Source organism: Hordeum vulgare, chromosome 3H, assembly GCF_904849725.1.
Source record: "Hordeum vulgare subsp. vulgare chromosome 3H, MorexV3_pseudomolecules_assembly, whole genome shotgun sequence".
Classification (NCBI taxonomy): domain Eukaryota; kingdom Viridiplantae; phylum Streptophyta; class Magnoliopsida; order Poales; family Poaceae; genus Hordeum; species Hordeum vulgare.
In genome coordinates this window covers 83,042,252-83,063,620 of record NC_058520.1, presented here as the reverse complement: position 1 = coordinate 83,063,620, position 21,369 = coordinate 83,042,252, and the positions used below count along the sequence as shown (strand labels likewise).

Genomic DNA, 21,369 nt, shown 5'->3' with positions numbered 1-21,369 from the left:
CATTTTTTCCTTCAATCTATGTAACATGAGCTCTGTTGCAGAGAGATTTCCGCAGCAAGAATTGTGTTGCAGAAAATCTTTCCAAGAACACAACCATGGATAGGCACGTGAATGCGGCTGCAGGCCATCGTTGAACAACGCCGTTGATTGTCGTCGTTGTTGCATATATCACAAACATACGATCTGGGCCCGGCCGCCATGGCCATGGCCATGGACAAGCCCAAGCTCGGGCGACCCCTTCCTGCCACACATGTCGCCCCAGCCTCAGTCTCGCCCCCGCAGCATGCGCACGCCGCGAGTTTCACCTGGTCCGGCCCTCTTCACGGACTTGATATGGTAGAATGGAGCACATACAGGATTGAGGAAGGAAGAAGATGGCTGGGGCATAGGAGGAGATAAGGTTGAGTGCGTGTGGATGGATTGGATGGTACGTGGCTGAAAAGGGCTATGTGACCGAAACGATATTGTGTCCACACAATCGAACAGATTAGAGGATGTACGAGACGGCAGATGCGTGAAAATTATCAGCCGGATGAACAGAATAGTTTTTCAATGTATATACACTTAGGTTTCAAAAGTTCCCCTCCGATAACACGTGCATTATGTACGGATACACAATCGTGCTCATAGTGTATCCATTATGTAATGATACATAACAAAATGTATAATGTATGTTGACTACGGTAATATCGATGCGTGAATCTTAAAAATAGTTACCTACATCTAGATATCCGATAAAAGCCGGCACGGCTAGTTTTTCATTTTGCTAGTAACATTGACAACTGAAGGATAACACCAAACGCCCTCGTGTCCCGCACTCTCGTCGCGCCTCCTAGCGTTGCTTTCGGGTGCATCTTCCTCCATACGCGTGCCAGTTCGGCGGCCGTGAAGAATTCCCAGCGGGCAGTCCGGCCGTCTCCGACGGCGATCCGTTCCTGTCACCACCGTCGTGTTCTTCCTGCAACCTCTAGTAGAAATCTTCAGTAGTAGCCCAGTACCTTCCAACGAGCTTCCAAGTGCAACAACCCTTTCCACACTCGTGGCAGTCCGGTCCGGTCGCGGAAACTTCAGCATCTGCTGCTCTTTGCCTTTCCCGGCGCAACAGGACACCCACTGGTCGTTCAGTCCAGTCCAGTCCAGTCCCCTGCTCACACGGTGGTCAGTTCTCTCAAGAGTTCGGTAACGTTTGCGACTTGCGTGCCCAACAGGATACTACGAGACGAACAAGCTTTCAATTCGGCGGGCCGCCTCTGATGGCGATCCGTCTCTCTGACCGGTCACCAGTGACCTCTGTGTCCTCTTCCCCTCCTGCAATCCCTGGCCTCGCATGCACCAACCAAAGGCCTCGCAGATAAGCACGCACATCCGGTGACACATCATCCATGGCGGGTCTCGATTGCTGCTGAATCAGCTGGCCTCTAGCAGGAGGTAACGTCGCTCGTCCCTCTGTCGCTCTTCTTTGGCTTCTTGCCGCTCTTTTGGTGTTCGATCGATACACTTCGATGACTTCTCTGCCTGTTCTGCACATAATCTTTTGATCATGTATAGGTGTTCCTCTGAGTTTGCCATGGCCGCGGCGGCGAGGCACCGGCCAGCTCGAGCACGCGGCGCGCTCTGGATCGTCTCGGTGTTGCTCGTCTGCGTCGCTGCGGCGTACACGCCCGAGGACAACTACCTCGTCAGCTGCGGCTCCTCGCTGGACACGCCGGTGGGCCGGAGGCTCTTCCTCGCCGACGACGGCGGCTCCGGCGCGGTCACCCTGACGTCCCCTCGGAGCGCCGCGGTGAAGGCCTCGCCGGACCTGGTGTCCGGCTTCCGCGACGCCGCGCTGTACCAGAACGCCAGGGTGTTCTCCGCGCCATCCTCCTACTCCTTCGCCATCAAGCGCCGCGGCCGGCACTTCCTCCGACTCCACTTCTTCCCCTTCGTGTACCGGAGCTACGACCTCGCCGCGGCAGCGAGGGCGTTCAAGGTGTCCACGCAGGACGCCGTGCTGCTCGAGGACGGCATCCCGGCGCCCGAGCCCGGCAACGCGTCGTCGTCGCCCCAGCCGGCGCGCGTGGAGTTCCTCCTGGACGTCGAGCGCGACACGCTCGTGGTCTCATTCGTGCCGCTTATCGACGGGGGCATCGCCTTTGTCAACGCCGTCGAGGTCGTCTCTGTGCCCGACAACCTCGTGACAGACGCGGCGGCCACGACGGCCGACTCATCGTCGGGCCGGCCAGAGCTAAACCCTGCCGCGCTGCCGCTGCAGACGGCCTACCGCGTCAACGTTGGCGGCCCGGTCGTCGCGCCTGACGACGACGCGCTCTGGCGAGAATGGACTACCGACCAGCCCCTCTCCGATCCTAGGGTCGACGCGGTGACTCGGGAGGTCCGTTACAACAGGACGCTGAACCGCCTGCCGGGGCAAGCGACGGTGACCGACGCGCCGGACATCGTCTACGCCACGGCGAGGGAGCTCGTGATCACGAACATCTCCATGGACGGGCAGAAACAGATGGCGTGGCAGTTCGACGTTGACACGCGCTCCAGCTATTTCATCAGGTTCCACTTCTGCGACATCGTTGGAAACGCTTCCCACCAGCTCCGTATGAACGCCTACGTCGATGACGCCACCGTGAAGCAGGACCTCGACCTCGCCGCCATCGGCAATGGTGCGTTGGCGTTCCCATACTACACGGACTTCGTGTTGTCTGCTAGCGCAGCGTCCGGGAAACTCGCCGTCCATGTTGGCCCTCGGGAAAATAAGATCGTGTCGCCCGCCGCCATCCTCAACGGGATTGAGATCATGAAGATGCACCTGAGCGCCGGTTCTGTCGTCGTCGTCGAGCCGGCGGCGAAGGCAGCCAAATCGCGTTTGGCCGTCCTTCTTGGCTCCGTGTGTGGAGCCTTCGCTTTCGTGACCATCGCCGTTGCTCTCGCCATTGTCCTTCGGAAGAAGAAAAACGAGAAGGAGGAGAAGGAGGGTGACAAGGAGCAGCCAACGCCGACGCAGAGCCAGTCGTCCACGCCATGGATGCCACTCCTCGGCCGCTTCAGCGTTCGCAGCGCCATTGCATCAGGATCGTCAAGCTTCACCACTGCCGGAAACACCCCGGGAGCGAGCCCCAGGGCTGCTGCCGCCGCCGCCGCGGCTGTGATGCCAAGCTACCGTTTCCCGCTCGCCATGTTGCAAGACGCGACGCGCAACTTCGACGACAGCCTGGTCATCGGAGAGGGAGGGTTCGGCAAGGTGTACGGCGCCGTGCTCCAGGACGGCACCAAGGTCGCCGTGAAGCGCGCGAGCCCGGAGTCGCGGCAGGGGGCGCGGGAGTTCCGCACGGAGATCGAGCTGCTGTCGGGGCTGCGCCACCGCCACCTGGTGTCCCTCGTCGGCTACTGCGACGAGCGGGAGGAAATGATCCTGCTGTACGAGTACATGGAGCACGGCTCGCTGAGGAGCCGCCTGTATGGCCGCAGCGCGTCGCCGCTCAGCTGGGCGCAGCGGCTGGAGGCGTGCGCCGGCGCGGCGAGGGGCCTCCTGTACCTGCACACGGCCGTGGACAAGCCGGTGATCCACCGCGACGTCAAGTCGTCCAACATCCTGCTGGACGGCGACCTCACGGGCAAGGTGGCCGACTTCGGGCTGTCCAAGGCCGGGCCGGTGCTCGACGAGACGCACGTCAGCACGGCGGTGAAGGGCAGTTTCGGGTACGTCGACCCGGAGTACTGCCGGACGAGGCAGCTGACGGCCAAGTCCGACGTGTACTCCCTGGGCGTCGTGCTGCTGGAAGCGGTGTGCGCGCGCCCCGTCGTCGACCCGAGGCTGCCCAAGCCGATGTCGAACCTGGTGGAGTGGGGGCTGCACTGGCAGGGCAGGGGCGAGCTGGAGAAGATCGTGGACCGGCGCATCGCCGCCGCGGCCAGGCCAGCGGCGCTGAGGAAGTACGGCGAGACGGTGGCCAGGTGCCTGGCGGAGCGCGCTGCCGACCGGCCGACCATGGAGGACGTGGTGTGGAATCTGCAGTTCGTGATGCGGCTGCAGGAGGGCGACGGCCTGGACTTCTCCGACGTGAGCAGCCTCAACATGGTGACGGAGCTCAGGCCGCCTCGCCGTCAGAGAAACTCAGTGGATTGCGACGGCCTGGACCTCTCCGACGTGAACAGCCTCAAACTGGTTACGGAGCAAACGCAGCCTCAAACCGGCAGCGTGGAGGGAGACGGTGTAGCCGACGACGATTTCACAGACGCATCCATGAGAGGGACCTTCTGGCAGATGGTCAATGTCCGCAGCAGATGAACCACATTGCTTTGTATGAAAAGATGGTGGTGTTTTTTGTACGTCCCTAAGAAAAGTGGATGATGGAAAAGATTGTGGTCCCCCACCATCGTTCAAGGACAATGACTAGCATTTAGTACAACAATGTAGCACGATAAAGATGAGAAATTAAGCACACAAGATTATTTTACGGAATGTAGAAACTGCAAAATGATTCCATGTGCACATAGTACAACAGATATTATGGTCTGACTGGAGTATCAAATACCGAAATAGAGTACACGATAAAATCAAACTCGTACAGGCAAGTCTTTGTTCAAGATTTTGGAGAGTTTTGTAACTGTAGGAAGAATTTGATCGACTCTCGACTCTCACCAGGTGATGCACTCCCACTGGGTGAACACTGGAAGAATTTGATCCACTTAACCACCACCGGGTGATGCACTTCCACTGGGTGCACGATGGTTGCCATTGTCTTCGCCGTCCCTGGGGCTCGGGCTACGACCATTTGCAGCTGGGCTCATGTTATTAGGGCTGTCAGCCTTCATCGGACTCCTGCTGTTCTCCCTTGGTGCAGGGCTTCTGCTGCCAGGAGGGGTGGGGCTCCGGGCCCTCCCCTTGGCAGGTGAAGCACTCCTCCTAGGGCTGCGGCTGTCACGGGGGCTCCTCATAGGGCTGCGACTGCCACGGGGGCTCTTCATAGGGCTGCGACTGTCTCGGGGGCTCCTCCTAGGGCTGCGACTGTCACGGGGGCTCCTCCTTGGGCTGCGACTGTCACGGGGGCTCCTTGAGCGCCTTTCATCCCTCCTTGGGGAAACAGAGCGGCTAAGAAAAGCAAGAGACATACCATCAGTGTTCCATACACAAAACATGATATGAAAAACAATTGAATCACAGTTAAGATTAAAAATAACATATGATATATGTTTAAATGATATATCCATAAATCTTCAGGTGTACATAAAGTAAACCATTTTTAATCACTGGCATGTATTCACTTGTTGTAGCAAATATGAATGTTTAATTCAAATAAAATTCCAACATTCAGCAATATGATGTACTCCCTCCATCCCAAAATTCTTGTCTAAGAATTATCTATATATGAATGTATCTAGTCACATTTTAGTATTTAGATACATCCATTTTTAGACAAACCTAAGACAAGAATTTTGGGACGGAGGGAGTATGAAGTAAACTTATGCCCACAGAATAGCAGCAGAAACTAAGCCTATGCATAAGAGAAAAAATCCCCACATTCGGCAGGTTAGTAAAATGTACTCCCTCCGTATCATAGTATATGACGTTTTAGCAGTTCATTTGAGCTGCTAAAACATCATATATTTACAGGACAGAGGTAGCATGAAGTAAACCTATGCTCACAGAATAGCAGCGGAAACTAAGAATATGCATAACAAAAAACAATCCCACATTCATCAGGTTAGTAAATTGTACTCCCTCCATTCCAAAATAAGTGTCTTAAGCTTAATAAAACTTTGTACTAGCTCTAATACAAAGTTAAGACAGTTATTTTGGGACTGAGGGAGTATGAAGTAAACCTATGCCCGCTGAGTAGCAGCATAAACTAAACCTATGCATAACAGAAAAAACAATACACAAAAAAGGAAATACAATGATAATTGGACAGAATAGGTCTCTAGTTCGCAAGGAAAAAACATGCCAGTGCCGTGTTCAGAATTCAGACTAAGCATACTACCAGAACAAGTGAATCATGCAATAGAATCAGCAGGAGATGGTGCCAAAAATTTGAAAACAACGTATACCTGTAGCTCCTACTGCGACTCCTGCTGTAGCTCCTATCGCGCACCCTTCCGCGGCGAGGAGATGGAGATCTGGAGTAACTCTTTCCACGCCTGGTTCATTAACACAACTGAAGTCAGATATGCTCTGCCTATAGAACAGAAAAGACAACTCATAGGACATACTTGAGGTTCTTAGGGCTGTTCTGACAATCCCTTTCTATATGGCCACTATCTCCACAACGATAGCACCTATTTTTCCAGTCGCCAGCTTTGCAGTCACGAGCCCAATGGCCATCAATGCCACAGTTAAAGCAGCGGCCAGAACCAGGAGGAGGCCCCCGGCCCATATATTCACGGTCACCACCACGGCCACGGTCACGGTCACCTCCTCCTCCTTGGCCACGCGGAACCTAGAAGGAATATCGTAATAAGAAACAGCAAACAACAAACACATAAATCAACAAAGAAATAGTAGAGAGGAATATTAGAATTACCCCTTTAGCAAACTCGACAATCATGCGGCTTCCATCAAAGTCACGACCATCAAGGTTGTACCTTGCTTCATCAGCATCCCTGGGATCACTAAACTCCTGCAATAAGATTTATAGAAGAAAAGGAGTTGTGTCAATGTGAACAGTACTAACGTGAATTAAAATGTCAAAACAAGGTGTGACCAAGAGCGGTTACTTACAACAAATGCAAACTCATGCTTCATATCCACATGTCGCACTCTGTGGAAATGGTTTCCCGAAACAGTAACACCATCAAGACGCAAGTAGATAAATGTATCACCACTCAGAATGAATTAAACACCAGGCATGATTGTGATTTCCATTAAAACAGGCAATATATTTTTTGAAAACAATCGCCAAAGTCTGCTAGAAACTTTGCGAGAATAGCCACCAATTCCACCAAGGGCACCCTCCCACCAATCCACCATGGACACCGAGGTTGGGTAAGCCCCCAAAACCTTCAACAAGATCATCCAAGTTAAAACATGAAGGGCTTGTGGATACATGTGATGGTACGAAAAACAATGGGGGAGAACAATGTTCAGAGAGCACAGGGTGCTGTCTTTAGTAACCCGTATGGAGAGCCATTGCCTCAAAGTAACTGTGTGGGTGACAATGTCATTGGGTGCAAGAAATCAAAAAAACGTGTCTCAATTTCTGCTCTACCATGTCTTCAGACAATAGAGCAAAGCACAGACCTATTTGACTACAAGCTAAATCACACATGATTTGCAAAGGTGACATATGAAACCCATCAAAATCCATCAATTGTATAAGAAGAAACTAGTATAATTGTTCAGGGCCTTGCCAACCATCAGAAGGCAAAAGTAGCTCTGACTGAGAAAAATTCTGCTTGCTTACCTCCCATATCTGCCGAAGAGGTCTTCAAGGTCCCTTGTGCGGGTGCGCGAGGGAAGACGACCCACGTACAGCCTTGTATTGCCGCCGTAACGATCACGCTCATCATAGCGAGGCATTCTGCACTGAAACAAGCAACGAAATGTCACAACTTACAACCGCTGACACCACGCAAGCAAACAGCGAAGCAGGGCAATCTCCTCCCGATAAAAAGCAGCCAAACTAGCACAAATTCAACTAGAGCAGCACACGTACATCTCGTGACGCAATCTATCACGTAGTAGCATAGCTGCGACCATACTATTTTCGCCCTTGCGAATCATCCGCACCAAAACCGCAACAAAATCCAGAAAATCACCGCCGCCTCTTCACAATATCTAATTCTAATTCGGATACGGCACGCCATGGATGCGGATCTATCCGTACGAGCAAGCAAATCACGGGCCGACGGGATCTCCGCGGAGGAATCAAGAGAGCGGGAGCCCGGGCCTAAGCACAACGCATCAGCGCGGCGGGCCGACGAAGCGAGAAATCGAGCGGAACGGTGGACGGGGGGCGAGATCGGATCGGGGCTCGGGGGTCTCACCTGTGAGAGCGAAGCGGAGGAAACCCTAGCCGCGGGAGGGGACAAGACTAGAGAAGCTGCTCGGATGTGACAGCGGCGAACTTATAGTCACGCCCGATTAAGTTTGGACGGCAGGTGTTGCATCGGGGGAGGCATCGACGGCTGCCAGGGGGAGGAGCGGGCGCTGCTGGCTGTACTCAAATCGGCAGCCAGAACAAAAGGCCTGTTTGTGACGAGAGGAAAAGGGGGGAAACGCGAGGGGGGCTGTGGGAGGAGGCGCCTAACAATGGCCCATCTGCATGTTTAGACCCAATAGAACTCTTAGGCCGATTTTGTTTTTTCTATTTTACCCCGCATGTGTTTTCGGCTTTTTAGGCGAGGGGGTTTGGTGTTTCGATTTTCCACTGCCTTTCTTAGCTTTTGGATGAAAAAAATTGCGTGAAAAAATATGTTTCCTTTTTTTGAAAAACACGATTTTTCTTGTACCAAAGGCACGAATTTGCTTTTGCATCCTGCCTCTCGAAAACACACAAAAAAAACAAGTTTTATTCCTTAAGAGGTACGAATTTGCTTTCGCGAGAGGCACGACCTCTCGAAAAACCAAAAAAAGCCTCGCGTGAAGCACGGTTTTACTTTCACGAGAGGCACGATTTTGCTTTCGCAAAATGCACGACCGTACCTCTCGAAAACAAAAAAAAAAAAAATTCTGTTTTTTTCACGAGAGGCACGATTTTGTTTCTGCGAGAGGCACGACCATGCTTCTTAAAAACGAAAAAAACGCATATTCTATATTCTTTTTCTTTCATGAGAGGCACAGTTTTGCTTTCGCGAGACGCATGGTTTTGCTTCCGCGAGAGGCATGAACGTGCCTCTTTGAAACGAAAAAACCCGGTTTTTTCCGGGAGAGCCGCGTTTTTTCTGTCTGGTTTTTTTTGTCTGTTTTTTTGTGAAAAAAATCGTCAAAACCTATCAACATGGGACCTAGTTTTGAAGACCTCGACGCGAGAAATCCAACAATGAAAATGGTTCGAGATTTTGATGAACGGTTTAAGAGATAAAACATTTTAAAAATACAGATCTATGAAAAAAGTGAAAAATCCCAGGGTTTTTTTTGACAACAGTGAAAACTCCCAAGTTGCGGCAAGTGACACACATGCAATGCGCCACTTGTCGCTACCTTCGAAGGTGGGAGTGATCTTTGGAAAGAGTGCTCCTCAATTAGTGATTTCGTAAATCTAGACGTGTTTGTCACTTTGTTGTGACATTACTAGCACGGTGATATTCGGCCGACCAATATCCACGGTTTTGCTTTTTCTTTTGTACATTTATCCTTTCTTTTGTGAGTAGAGTACAATCACAAAACTTATATGAGAGATCGATCTAGTCAGTGAACTAAAGAAAACTCAAATTACAGTATCTACAAATCCAAAACAAAGCTCTACTCTTGAAATTTCTACATAAATCCATGCATAAGGCAAACCTACCATGGATCATAATAGTATGGAATGCATTTTATGATTCAACTCTTTCTCAATCTATGCAGAGTTGTGGATCTTTTTGGTGGAACGGTGTGTTTTCCTTAATGAACATCTATGAAAATAGTCTTACAACCCAATCACACCTGAGTTGAGCTCCCACTCCCTTCCCCGTGCCGCGCGCCACTCCAGTCGCGACGGCAACCCAAACTGCCATGCCCCGCCTCCCCTAATGGGGCACTCATGATGGAGCCGCTCGTGCTCCCCCTCCCTGCTCGGAGGACAGCGTAGGATGGGGGCAGCCGGCGCCCGTGTCGGGCACAGCCAGATCTACCGGTTCATCCGGGGCTCCGGTCTCTTCGTTGCCCTAGCTCGGCGCGTCAATGGTCGACCCCCCCTCTCCGCCGCGTTTGCTGCTACGGGGTGAGTACTCCTGCACGGCCGCTGGCTTTTCCACGCCGAATCTGGAGGCACTCCCTCTCCCCCCCCCCCCCCGAAAACGGACCGCTAAAATCGATTGTGGTTGTACCCTCCCCAACCCGGTAGCATTCCTCTTCGAGGGGCGTCGACGGATGGATGGCAGTCAAGTCTCATGAAGACAAGCACGCGGACATATCCCGTCGGTTCGTAGCGGGCACCCTCCGCCTCGCCCGAGGACCCGACTTCAATGTCGATCCTGGGCGCAGGGCCTAAGCCGCCTCAAGGGCCTCTGCCTATGGTGCCTCAGTCCTGTCCATCGCCGCATAGATTGTAGGGATCCTCTTCGCTGCATAGAGTGCAAGCAGCCAGGCTACTTCGCCAAGGAGTGGCCCAAGAACCACTGCAACTGGTGTGGTGGCGGCTCCGTCAAGTAGCATCTAGGCTCGACTACTGGGAGGGGACCCATCCAAGAGCGGTTGCTCTTCCCCTCTCCTTTAGCCTCCATGGCTCCCGTGCACCACATTTACCCCTTGCGATGCCCGAGGTCGAGCCACAACATGCTCATTGAGTCTCCGAAGATGGAGCACCACCGTCGTGTTGTACCGCCACATCGTGCTGCTCTGTGCAGCGACCAAGAACCATGTGGCCAGTCTGATGTCTGTGAGGTGCGCCATCGATGCGCAGCTCCACACCCCTCCTAACCTGTTGTGGGTGACCAGCCACGACCCTGAGGACTTTCTGGTGCATTTTGAGCTCCCCGCACACCGTGACAACGTCGTGTGCCTCGGCGCGCTCAACGTCGGCGTCGTCTCCTTCGTCATCAAGTCATGACACGAGGACGACCACGTCATGCACCACGACTTCATGTTGCACGTCCGGGTCATCATCAAGAAGATGCACATGTAGCTCTGGTCGCTGCGACTTAAACCTGGGAATGGTTATTAGAAAACTGGGTGTAACGGTTCGGTTATTACTTTGGGTTTGATTGGTTTAGGTTTTATTGGGTTGAGCTTTTTTTAGTTTGGTTTTGGTTTGGGTATGTGGAGAAACCAGTTTGGGTATAGTTGGTTATGGGTTTAAACAGTTTGGTTATAAATGGTTATAAACTATGGGTCCAAACCGGTTTCTAGGCATTGGTTATGTGGAATAACCAACGATGACCAAGAACGAATATCTTTGATCCGCATGCATGTTGTAATGCACTATGTAATTATGTATTATGGAGAAATACCAAATGAAAATCGGAAGTGTTTGCTTGTGCTTTGGCTAAGTAATTTTGTTTTAATACACTTGTTAGTGAGCTATTCAGACGTGGGCATTTTTTTTTGCCTTTTGCTGTGTGTTGACTGTATCTCAAAGATAACTTTGTTCTTAAACTGTTGTAGATGCACTTATGCCTTTTCTATCTCATTTGCTTCTTAACTTGTCAATTTGTGCAATTATATGTATATTAAAGCAAACTCATAGTTATGTATTGGTTTTAAACCCACGGTTATGTATTGGGTTTAAGTTGGTTTGGATGGAAAAAATAATGGGTTTAGTTTTGGTTGGGCTGAAAATGACATCAAATGGGTATGGTTTAAGTATGATTTTGGAAGATAAATGTATGGGTATGGTTAAGATATGGTTCAAGTATGAAACCATTCTCAGGTTTAGCTGCGAGGGACCGAGAAGGTGCTCGGCAAAAGGTGCATCATCGACAGGCTTGACATCCGCACGCACGGGTGGGGCCACACGAAGACCTTTGTGTGCTGGGTGTGGGTGTGGGATGTCGTTGATACTTGTGATATGCGTTGGGTTTTCCGTGAAGAGGAACGGGTGATGCAACACAATATAGGTAAGTATTTCCCTCACTAGAGAACCAAGGTTTATCGAACCAATAGGAGTAACAATCAATCCCCGTCTTCAGCAGCTGCACACAAAGAAGCAAACACTTGCACCCAACGCATGCAAGAGGGTTGTCAATCCCCTTGGAATCGTTATTTGCAAGAAAGTAAAATGTGCAGATAATAGTTGATATTTGTAAAAGCAAAACAAATAGAAAACAAATAAATGGCAGCAATGAAATTGTAGCGTTTGTAAACTTGTAAGTGAATAGACCCGGGGGGTGTGGTGTTCCCTAATGGCATCTCTCATGTAGTAGACATACGGTGGGTAAACAAATTACTATTGGGAATTGATAAAAAAAGCATAGTTATGTGATATTCACGACAAATGACCATGTGTATATAGGCATCACGTCCATAAGCAAATAGGTCGACTCCTGCATGCACCTATTACTATTACTCCACCCATTGACTGTTATCCAACATGCACCTAGAGTATTAAGTAAAACAGAGTAATGCTTGGAGAACAATGACATGATGTAGACAAAGAGAATTCAATCAATATGAATTAGCCCATCATTTTATCCTTAGTGGCAACAATATAAAGATGTATCTTGTCCCCTTCTATCACTCGGATATAAAAATCCATCAGATTGAACCCACTACAACACACCCCTCTCACTGAAGAAAGATCAATCTACTTGGCCAAAGGAAATCAATAGATCGAAAAGATTTACGAATCTATAATAACCATGCAAATAAGAAACAAAATAGAATTCAAAGAAGACTCAAATCTTTATCATGAATAATCTAAACATAAACCCACAATTCATCGGATCCCAACAAACGCATCTCAAAAAAGAATTACATGGGATAGATCAAAGCGAAGACGCGATGATCATTGTATTGAAGATCAAGAAAGAGAGATAGCCATCTAGGTGCTAATTCCGTACCCGTGGGTTTGTGGTGAACTACTCACACATCACCATGGGAGCGGCAAGGATGATGTAGAAACCATCCGTGATCGATCCCCCCTCCGGCAGGGCACCGAAACAAGGCTCCAGATGGGCACATGACAAAACATAAGCTTGCGGCGGCGTAAAAAGAATTTTTGGTGGCCCTCGTAGGGTTTCGGGATATTTTAGAATTCATAGCGAGAGAGGGACGTCGGGGGCCACACGAGGGGGCACCACACATTAGGGCGCGACCACCCCCCTGGGCTCGCGTTGTTGTGTTATCCCTCCCTCGTGTAGTGTCTGGTCTCCTCCCGAAGCTTTCACGTCTTATTTCGGTCCAAAAAATCATAAAGAAGTTTCGTGGCAATTGGACTTCGTTTGGTATTGTAAACCTAAAAAGCCAAAAACATGCAAAAAAAACAGCAACTGGCATTAGGCACTTGGTTAGTACGTTAGTGCTCAAAAATAATATTAATTGGTATATAAGCACCCTAAAAGCGTCCTAGAATAATAATATTATAGCATGGAACAATTAAAAATTATGGATATCTTGGAGACGTATCAACATCCCCAAGCTTAATTCCTCCTCGTCCTCGAGTAGGTAAATGATAAAAATATAATTTTTGATGTGACATGCTACCCAAAATGTAATATATTGCAGGTTTGATCATTGAGGAATGATGAATTAATAATCATCAACATGGTAATATTCATAAACATAAGCAACATAATCATCAAGTTTCAAAGTATATGGTCCTTAAAGAATGTTCACCCATATTCATTTTATTATATAAGCATATCATGACTCCGTCTTCACCACATAAATACAAATGTTAAGCACCATAGCGTCAAGTCAGGCAATTGGATCGTACTTCTTAACGCGCTTCAGCTTTTTATTACTCACTCAATATATGAGCGTGAACCATGGATATAGCATAAAGGTTGAATAAAATATGGTGGTAGGTTTCAAAGGGGTAAAAGTGGAGAAGAAAGTCTTGCATCAATTAGGCGTATCAACGAGCTATGGCCCATCAATAGATATGAATGCGAGGAGTAGGAATTGCCATTTAACAGATGCACTAGATTTATAAGTGTATGAAAGCTTAACTGAAGCTAAGTGGGTATGCATCCAACTTGCTTGCTCATGAAGATCTCTCATATCTGAGGAAGCCTGTCATCAGAATATACAAGCTATGACGCACCTTCCTTGATTGTACGCTAATCATACACACTAATGCGCACCATCAAGATCAGGGACTCACAGGAAGATATCACAACATAACTCTAGACACAAATTAAATTCATACAAGCTTTATATCACAAGCCAAGGGCCTCGAGGGCTCGAATACAAAGTTAGTGGAAGCAACAATATTTGAGTATGGACATAAATAAATGTCTTCCTTAAGAAGACTAACACAAATAGCAACACGAATCGAGAAGCAAAGGCCTCCTACCTGGGAGCCTCCTAACTACTCATCATCCTCCATGTAGTAGTAAGCTCTGTCGGGGTAGTAGTAGTCGTCGGCGGGATCAACTGGCTCGTGGGCTCCATCATCTGATCGCAGCAATCATATCAAGGAAAAGGGGAGCAAAGCAACCGTGAGTACTCATCCAAAGTACTCGCAAGACTTGCATCATATATATGCTAAGTATGCATCAGTATCAAAGGAATGGGGCTATATCTTTGGACTGAACTGCAAAAATGCCACAAGAGAAGGGAAAGACCTAGCCTATCGAAGACTAGCATCTTCAAAGTCTTGCAACATTAGAAGAGTGTAGGTTAATTAGCATATTATAAGTAACAAGTTTATTTAGTAACGTCTAGAGATCCTTCCTTGACTCCGTGCAAGAAAGCGATCTCGGAGTCATCATTTGGAGTTCATATCTCCATTGTCCAGTTCTAGGTGTATAGATAGGGATACAACTCTGAGCGTCTGTTATCGCGGACACAACTATTTGAATAGATATACTTCCATGCAGGGATGCACCAACTTGCCCAACACACTCGATTAACTCCGGCTAAAAACACTTTTCTGGGTCATGCCCGGCCTCGGCTAATCGACACGCCGTAGTCCTACCTAGGCTCAATAGAGAGACCACACGCCGGTCTACATCATAACTGTGAAGGGTCATGGGACAATCGCCCTTTGCAATCGTACGTGTTGCGAGGATGGACAGTGTCAGTCCTGGCACCTCTTTATATAAAGATGGTGCTTATGTGGGCCACCCGGGCGCGTGCCGCTCAACTATGACGTTTGAAGAGCTTTTGGGAGAATGTACGACGCGGAGTGCCCATACTAATTCCCGCGTGGTTGTTAGTGCAAAAAGGCCAGAGGCATACTCATATCACATATCCAAACCCGTTATTAACATGTGTGACAATCAATGATCCACGAACTGTGGTACCGTCGCCTCGTCTCAACGACTTACGGTAGGGGCCAAGAATGCCTTGCCGTGCCTCATCATTATTTCACGGGTACTCTCCTGTTCACCCGACTCAACATGGTTCTGAAGTAAATTCAAAGTAACTATGTGTCCATAACATCAAGGAAGAATCTGAGGAATCACCCTCGATGGTTTCCACTCGATGTAACCATCAAGGTGACCAGCGAGGAATCACCCTCAATGTCTCACACTTGAGGTGTCGCACGACATAGTCGTTATCAGGAGTGGTGAAGGAGGAATTACCCTCAGTAATCCACTCCCAGTTAACTACACTACAGAGTTAGCATGAGTACGTCACGAGGTGTCACTCTCGGTACTCGATGGTAGTTTTGCATGATCATAAAACTAAGGGGGTGTGAGGTGGTGTGTCGGTCTTTGGACGTCGATCACGTTGATCGAGTCATTAATGATAAAGCATGGGTAACCGGGACAAGGAGAGAGGTCAATCGTGGATCACTAACCAACCTATACTAAGCATATAGGATAACAAGTAAGGTAACAATAGAAGGTTCCAAAATTAGGCTATGCATCAGAATAGGATCAATCAAATACAATAGCAAAATCTAACGCAAACATGAGAGAGAAGGAATGGGCGATATAGGAATGGTCAAGGTGGGTTTTCTTCCCTGGATACTCTGCGACAAGTGGTTGGACGTCAGAGGCATAGTCGTACACGGTAGCAACGTCAGTCTCGGTGTCTATCGAAGAGAAGAGGGGAATAAATAATAAATAACAAAGCAATCAAATGCAAAACAAATGTAATTACACGACAAGATGTGTGGGTGACATGCTCTAATGCATCACTAAGCATTTTATAAGAGGAGGGAAAATATCTAGTAAAAAATTTCTGAGCTCCACGTATTATTCATAGAGATGATTCTGATGCAAAATGTCCATGTTCATCATGTTAGGGCCACGTGAGAGATGAGTGGATAACATATTCGGATTCGTTATATTTTTCTGATTATTCTTCATATATATAACTTATTTTCATCCTAGTTATGGTTTATTTTATATGATTTTTCAAAGTTTTAATAATATTCTGAAATTAATTATTAATTTGAATTTTGGGAGAAATACTATTATTACACAGTAGTGGGCTAGCCACTTAGTATGACACGTGGGTCCAGTGGAGTTGGGTCAGCCTAGTCAAGAGTCACGTGTCCATCGGTCAAAATTGGCAATGGCGCCCAACAGTCATTGACACATTAACTTATAAGTTAAATTTAACCTGATATTTAAGTGAAGGGGTCAGTGTCATAGGAGCATTACTTCACAACTAAATTAAACTAACAAAAATAAAATTAACACAAGGTTAGCACCAAACTAAATTGTGGCCCCACCTCATAGTTGCACATGCCAGCCACCAGGGGATGGGCCGCACGCACACAACCAGGGCATCGACGGCCACGACCCCACGGGGCAAGCAAGGGGAGGGCCGGCGAGCTGGCTATGCGGGCGCGGCGGCGCTGCATGGGGCGGCAAGCACGCAAGCGCAGCGTGCGACGCGCGATGCTAGGCAGTAGCGCAACATGCAGCAACGGGTGGCAGCAGCAATGTTAGCAGCGGCAACGGGCGGTATCAGCGAGAGTGGGCAGCGCAGGCGCGACCAAGCAGCGGCTCGCACAAGCACGAGCGGACACGGGTCGAAGCACACGGGTGTGGCCACGGCCGGCCGGGAGCAAAGGCACGCACGGACGACACAAAGCTCCGGCCGGGCCATGGCAAGCACAAGGAAATATCATACGACAACAGATCAAGACCGGGGCAAGGGGATTCATGAGTGGATCTCACCACGAGCACAAGGGCGAGGTCGGGGTGTTCGGGGGTGGACTGGAGAGATGGTGGAGACAACGAGATGGCTATGGCCGGAGGAAGAAGATGATGATGACACCGGCTACGTAGCTCCTCGCCTTGCTCCGAGGCTCGGAATGGATGCGGTCGAGTGCACAGAACCTCTAGGGCATGCTCCTGCACTCTGGTGAGGCCGTTGAACGCATCAACAATAGTGAGATAGCGGTGATCACGTGAGCTTAAAATCGAGCTAGATAGGAGGGGCGATGGGGGTTCGGGGGGAACTGGACGAGCTCGATCCAGGGTTTCGGATGGACACACATATAGGGTGAGGGAGGGGCACGTGGTGGCCATCCAAGACCATGGTGTCATGGATGTGAGCCATTACTTCTCTGCATCTTGTAGCAGGAGGAAGGAGAAGATAAGGTGGGTTGGCCTCTCCTATGCACTAGAGGCCCTCTAGTGCGGTAGGTTCATTTTTTGTTCTTTTCTTTGTTTATTTTTCTGTTCTCCTTTATTTCTTTCTGTTTTACGTTTTATTTTAATATCAAATGATTTTAGTTCTATACAAAACTTGGCACTAGAATAATGGGCTATATATTGAGGAAGCTCACAAAGTTCCAAGTCATTTGGAATTGTAAGTATTTGTTTAATTTTGAAAAGGCTATTTTAGTTGTTATTGGACCGTTTTACAACTTACTAGGGAATAAGTGGTGAGTCAAATGATGTTGGTTCTTATATGACAATTCCTTAGTGAATATTTGCAAGTGAACCAACATTTTATTTTACAGTCTGAAGAAATAATTTACTTGACTTTATTTTAAATTTGAATTTGGCTTTGATTTTTTATTAAGTGGTAATTTTGCTTAGATAAACCTCATGGCATGGCACCATTAGTGTGAGGTCACTATAGCATGACTCGAGGGTGTTAAAAATATCCTCCACTATAAGAAATCTCGTCCCGAGATTTAAGAGGTGGAGTAAGGGGGAAAAGTTTGGTTACCAAATTTTAACGAGTCTTCTCGGTCTTTGTTGCTCTTCCCGAAGTAGTTGGTCCAATACATTGGTGTATTCAATATGCTGCATCAAGGCATCATGATGAAGTTGTCATCCTTTCTTCGGTACCTATATCGTCCTACGAATCTGATAAGAGGGAAACCTCTGGAAGAACACATCTCCACAAGGTTGAGCATCTCACAGTGATCTCGGTAAAAGACATGAATTATATCCCGAGTTGTAACTCACAGAATGTTGGGGAACGTGGCATGGGAAACAAAAAAAAAACTACGCGCACCCAAGATCTATCTATGGAGATCAACATCTATCAGAGGAGGAGTGCATTGACATACCCTTGTAGATTGCCAAGCGGAAGTGTTGAGAAACATGGTTGATGTAGTCGAACGTCTTCACGATCCAATCACGATTCGTCCCGCTATCCAATCACGAACATCCTGATCAAGTGTCGAACGGATGGCACCTCCGTGTTCAGCACACATACAGCTCGATGACGCCTTCACCACCTCGATCTAGCGAGTGTGGGTGAAGTGATAGATGAGTTCTCCGGCAGCACAACGGTGTGGTGGCGGTGGTGGCGCAATCTCAGCACGCTTCACCAAGCGCTGTTGTAGACGCGTCTCGGAGGAGAAATCAATCTATGGAGAGAGGTAGGGCGGCACCTATGCCTTGGGGTCGTGATGCCCCCTCTCTCCCTCTCTATATATAGGATGAGGGGGTAGGTAGGGCGCAGCCTTGGCCCCTCCTCCAAGGAGGGATAGCTGGCCAAAGAGGGGAAGAGTCCACCACCAACAAGGGATGTGGACACCCTAGGGAGGACTCCTCCTCCACCCTTGGGCGCATGAGACCTGTAGGGGTAGGCTTCCCATCCAATTAGGGGCTGGTGCACCACCTCTTAGGCCCATGTGCCCCCCGAGGTGGGTGGGCCCCTCCCGGTGGACCCCCAAAACCGTTTCGGCACTCATGGTACAATACCGAAAACACCCGACACTTTTTCAGAACCTGAATACCACTTTCATATATATAAATCTTTATCTCCAGACCATTACGGAGCTCCTCGTGACGTCCGGGATCTCATCCGGGACTCCAAACAACTTTCAGTCACCAACATATATAACTCAAAAATACCAAATCATCACCGAACGTTAAATGTGCGAACCCTATGGGTTCAAGAATTATGCAGACATGACCGAGACACCTCTACGGCCAATAACTAATAGCGGGACCTGGATGACCATGTTGGCTCCCACATATTCTACTAATATCTATATCGGTCGAACTAAGATGTTAAGGATTCAGCTAATCCTGTATGGAGTTACGTTTGTCTATCGGTATATTACTTGCCCGAGATTCGATCGTCGATATCTCCATGCCTAGTTCAATCTAGTTACCGACATATATCTTTACTCGTTCCGTAATATGAGATCCCGTGACTAACTCCTTAGTCACATTGCTTGCAAGCTTATTGGGATGCTGTATTACCGAGTGGGCCCCGAGATACCTCTCTGTCATACGGAGTGACAAATCCCAGTCTTGATCCATGCCAACTCCATAGACACACTCGGAGATACCCGCAGAGCATCTTTATAGTCACCCAGTTACATTGCGACGTTTGATACACACAAGGCAGTCCTCCGGTGTTAGTGAGTTGCATCATCTCATGGTCATAGGAACACATACATTGACATACAGAAAGCAATAATAGTAAAATGGATACAATCAAACGCTATGCTTAAGGTTTGGGTCTTGTTCCATCACATCATTCTCTAATGGTATGATCCCATTATCAAATAGCAACTCATGTCTATGGCCAGGAAACCTTAGCCATCTTTGATCAACGAGCTAGTCCAGTAGAGGCATACTAGGGACACTATGTTGTCAATGTACCCACACATGTATTTGAGTTTGCAATCAATACTATTATAGCATGGATAATAAATGATTATCATGCACAAGGAAATATGATAATAACTAATTTATTATTGCCTCTAGGGCATATTTCCAATAGTCTCCCACTTGCACTAGAGTCAATAATCCAGTTCACATCACCATGTGATTAACACCCAATAAGTTCTGGGGTTTGATCATGTTTTGCTTTTGAGAGAGGTTTTAGTCAACGGCTCTGCAACATTCAGATCCGTGTGTACTTTACAAATCTCTATGTCATACTTTAGATGCTGCTACCACACTCCAAATGAATGCTCCACTATACGAATCCGATTTGCTACGCACAATCATCCGGATTAGTGTCAAAGCTTGCATCGATGTAACCCTTTATGACGAACTCTTTTATCACTTCCATAATCGAGAAACATTTCCTTAGTCCTCTACTTACTAACAATATTTTTGACCGTTATCCAGTGATCCTCTCCTGGATCACTCTTGTACCCCTTGACACACTCATGGCAAGGCACACACGAGGTGCAGTACACAACATGGCATACTATAGAGTCTACGACTGAGGCTTAGGCGACGACCTTCGTCCTTTCTCTTCCTTCTATCATGGTTGGGCTTTGAGTATTACTCAAACCCACACCTTACAATACAGTTAAGAACCCCTTCTTTGATTGATCCATTTTGAACTCCTTCAAAATCTTGTCAATGTATGTCTTTGTTGAAAGTTTTTTTATCAAGCGTCCTGATCTATCTCTACAGATCTTGATGCCCGATATTTTAAGTAGCTTTATCGAGGTTTTCCTTTGAAAAACTCCTTTCAAACAACCCTTTATGCTTTATAGAAATTCTACATAATTTCCGATCAACAATATGTCAACCACATATACTTATCAGAAATTCTATACTGCTCCCACTCACTTTCTTGTAAATACAATTTTCTTCATAAACTCTGTATAAACCAAAAGATTTGATCACTCATCAAAGCACTTATTCCAACTCCGAGATGCTTGCAACAGTCCATAAATGGATCGCTGGAGCTCGCATGCCTTTTAGCATCCTTAGGATCGACAAAACCTTCTAGTTGTATCAAATACAACCTTTCCTCAAGGAAAATGTCAAGGAAACAATGTTTTGACATCCATCTGCCAGATTTCATAATTGGAAGATGCAGCAACTGCTAACATAATTCCAACAGACTTTAGCATCGCTATGGGTGAGAAAGTCTCGTCGTAGTCAACTCTTTGAACTTGTCGGGAACCGCTTTGTGACAAGTCAAGCTTTCTAAGCGGTGACAGTTACCATCACCGTCTGTCTTCCTTTTAAATATCCATTTGTATTTCATAGCCTTACGACCATGAAGTAGTCCTTCCAAAGTCCACACTTTATTTTCATACATGGATCCCATCTCGGATTTCATGGCCTCCACCCATTTATCGGAATCCGGGCCCACCATCGCGTCTCCATAGCTCGTAGGTTCATTGTAGTCCAACAACATGACCTTCAAACCAGGATTACCGTACCACTCTACAGCAGTACGTGTCCTTGTCGACCTATGAGGTTTGGTAGTAACTTGATTTGAAGCTTCAT

At 48.0% G+C, this 21,369-nt stretch overlaps 2 protein-coding genes across 3 annotated transcripts; one reads left to right on the top strand and one right to left on the bottom strand.

The window, feature by feature from the left end:
- Positions 1–902: 902 nt before the first annotated feature.
- Positions 903–4,551, top strand: LOC123443061 (receptor-like protein kinase HERK 1). The gene is made up of 2 exons (XM_045119301.1): positions 903–1,428; positions 1,549–4,551. The coding sequence occupies exon 2, from the start codon at positions 1,568–1,570 to the stop codon at positions 4,280–4,282; it is 2,715 nt and encodes a 904-aa protein (XP_044975236.1). The 5' UTR covers positions 903–1,428; positions 1,549–1,567; the 3' UTR covers positions 4,283–4,551.
- On the bottom strand, positions 4,447–8,082 carry LOC123443062 (serine/arginine-rich splicing factor RS2Z32-like). 2 transcript variants are annotated; one of them, XM_045119302.1, is made up of 7 exons: positions 7,978–8,082; positions 7,395–7,516; positions 6,713–6,752; positions 6,516–6,611; positions 6,205–6,431; positions 6,043–6,132; positions 4,447–5,086 (listed from the first exon to the last, which is right to left on the bottom strand). In XM_045119302.1, exons 2-7 carry the CDS (start codon positions 7,508–7,510, stop codon positions 4,684–4,686), a joined length of 972 nt encoding a protein of 323 aa, XP_044975237.1. In that variant the 5' UTR covers positions 7,511–7,516; positions 7,978–8,082; the 3' UTR covers positions 4,447–4,683. The 2 variants fall into 2 exon arrangements, with proteins under 2 accessions (XP_044975237.1, XP_044975238.1); XM_045119303.1 differs by having other exon boundaries at positions 7,395–7,511; positions 7,978–8,065.
- Positions 8,083–21,369: the final 13,287 nt, after the last annotated feature.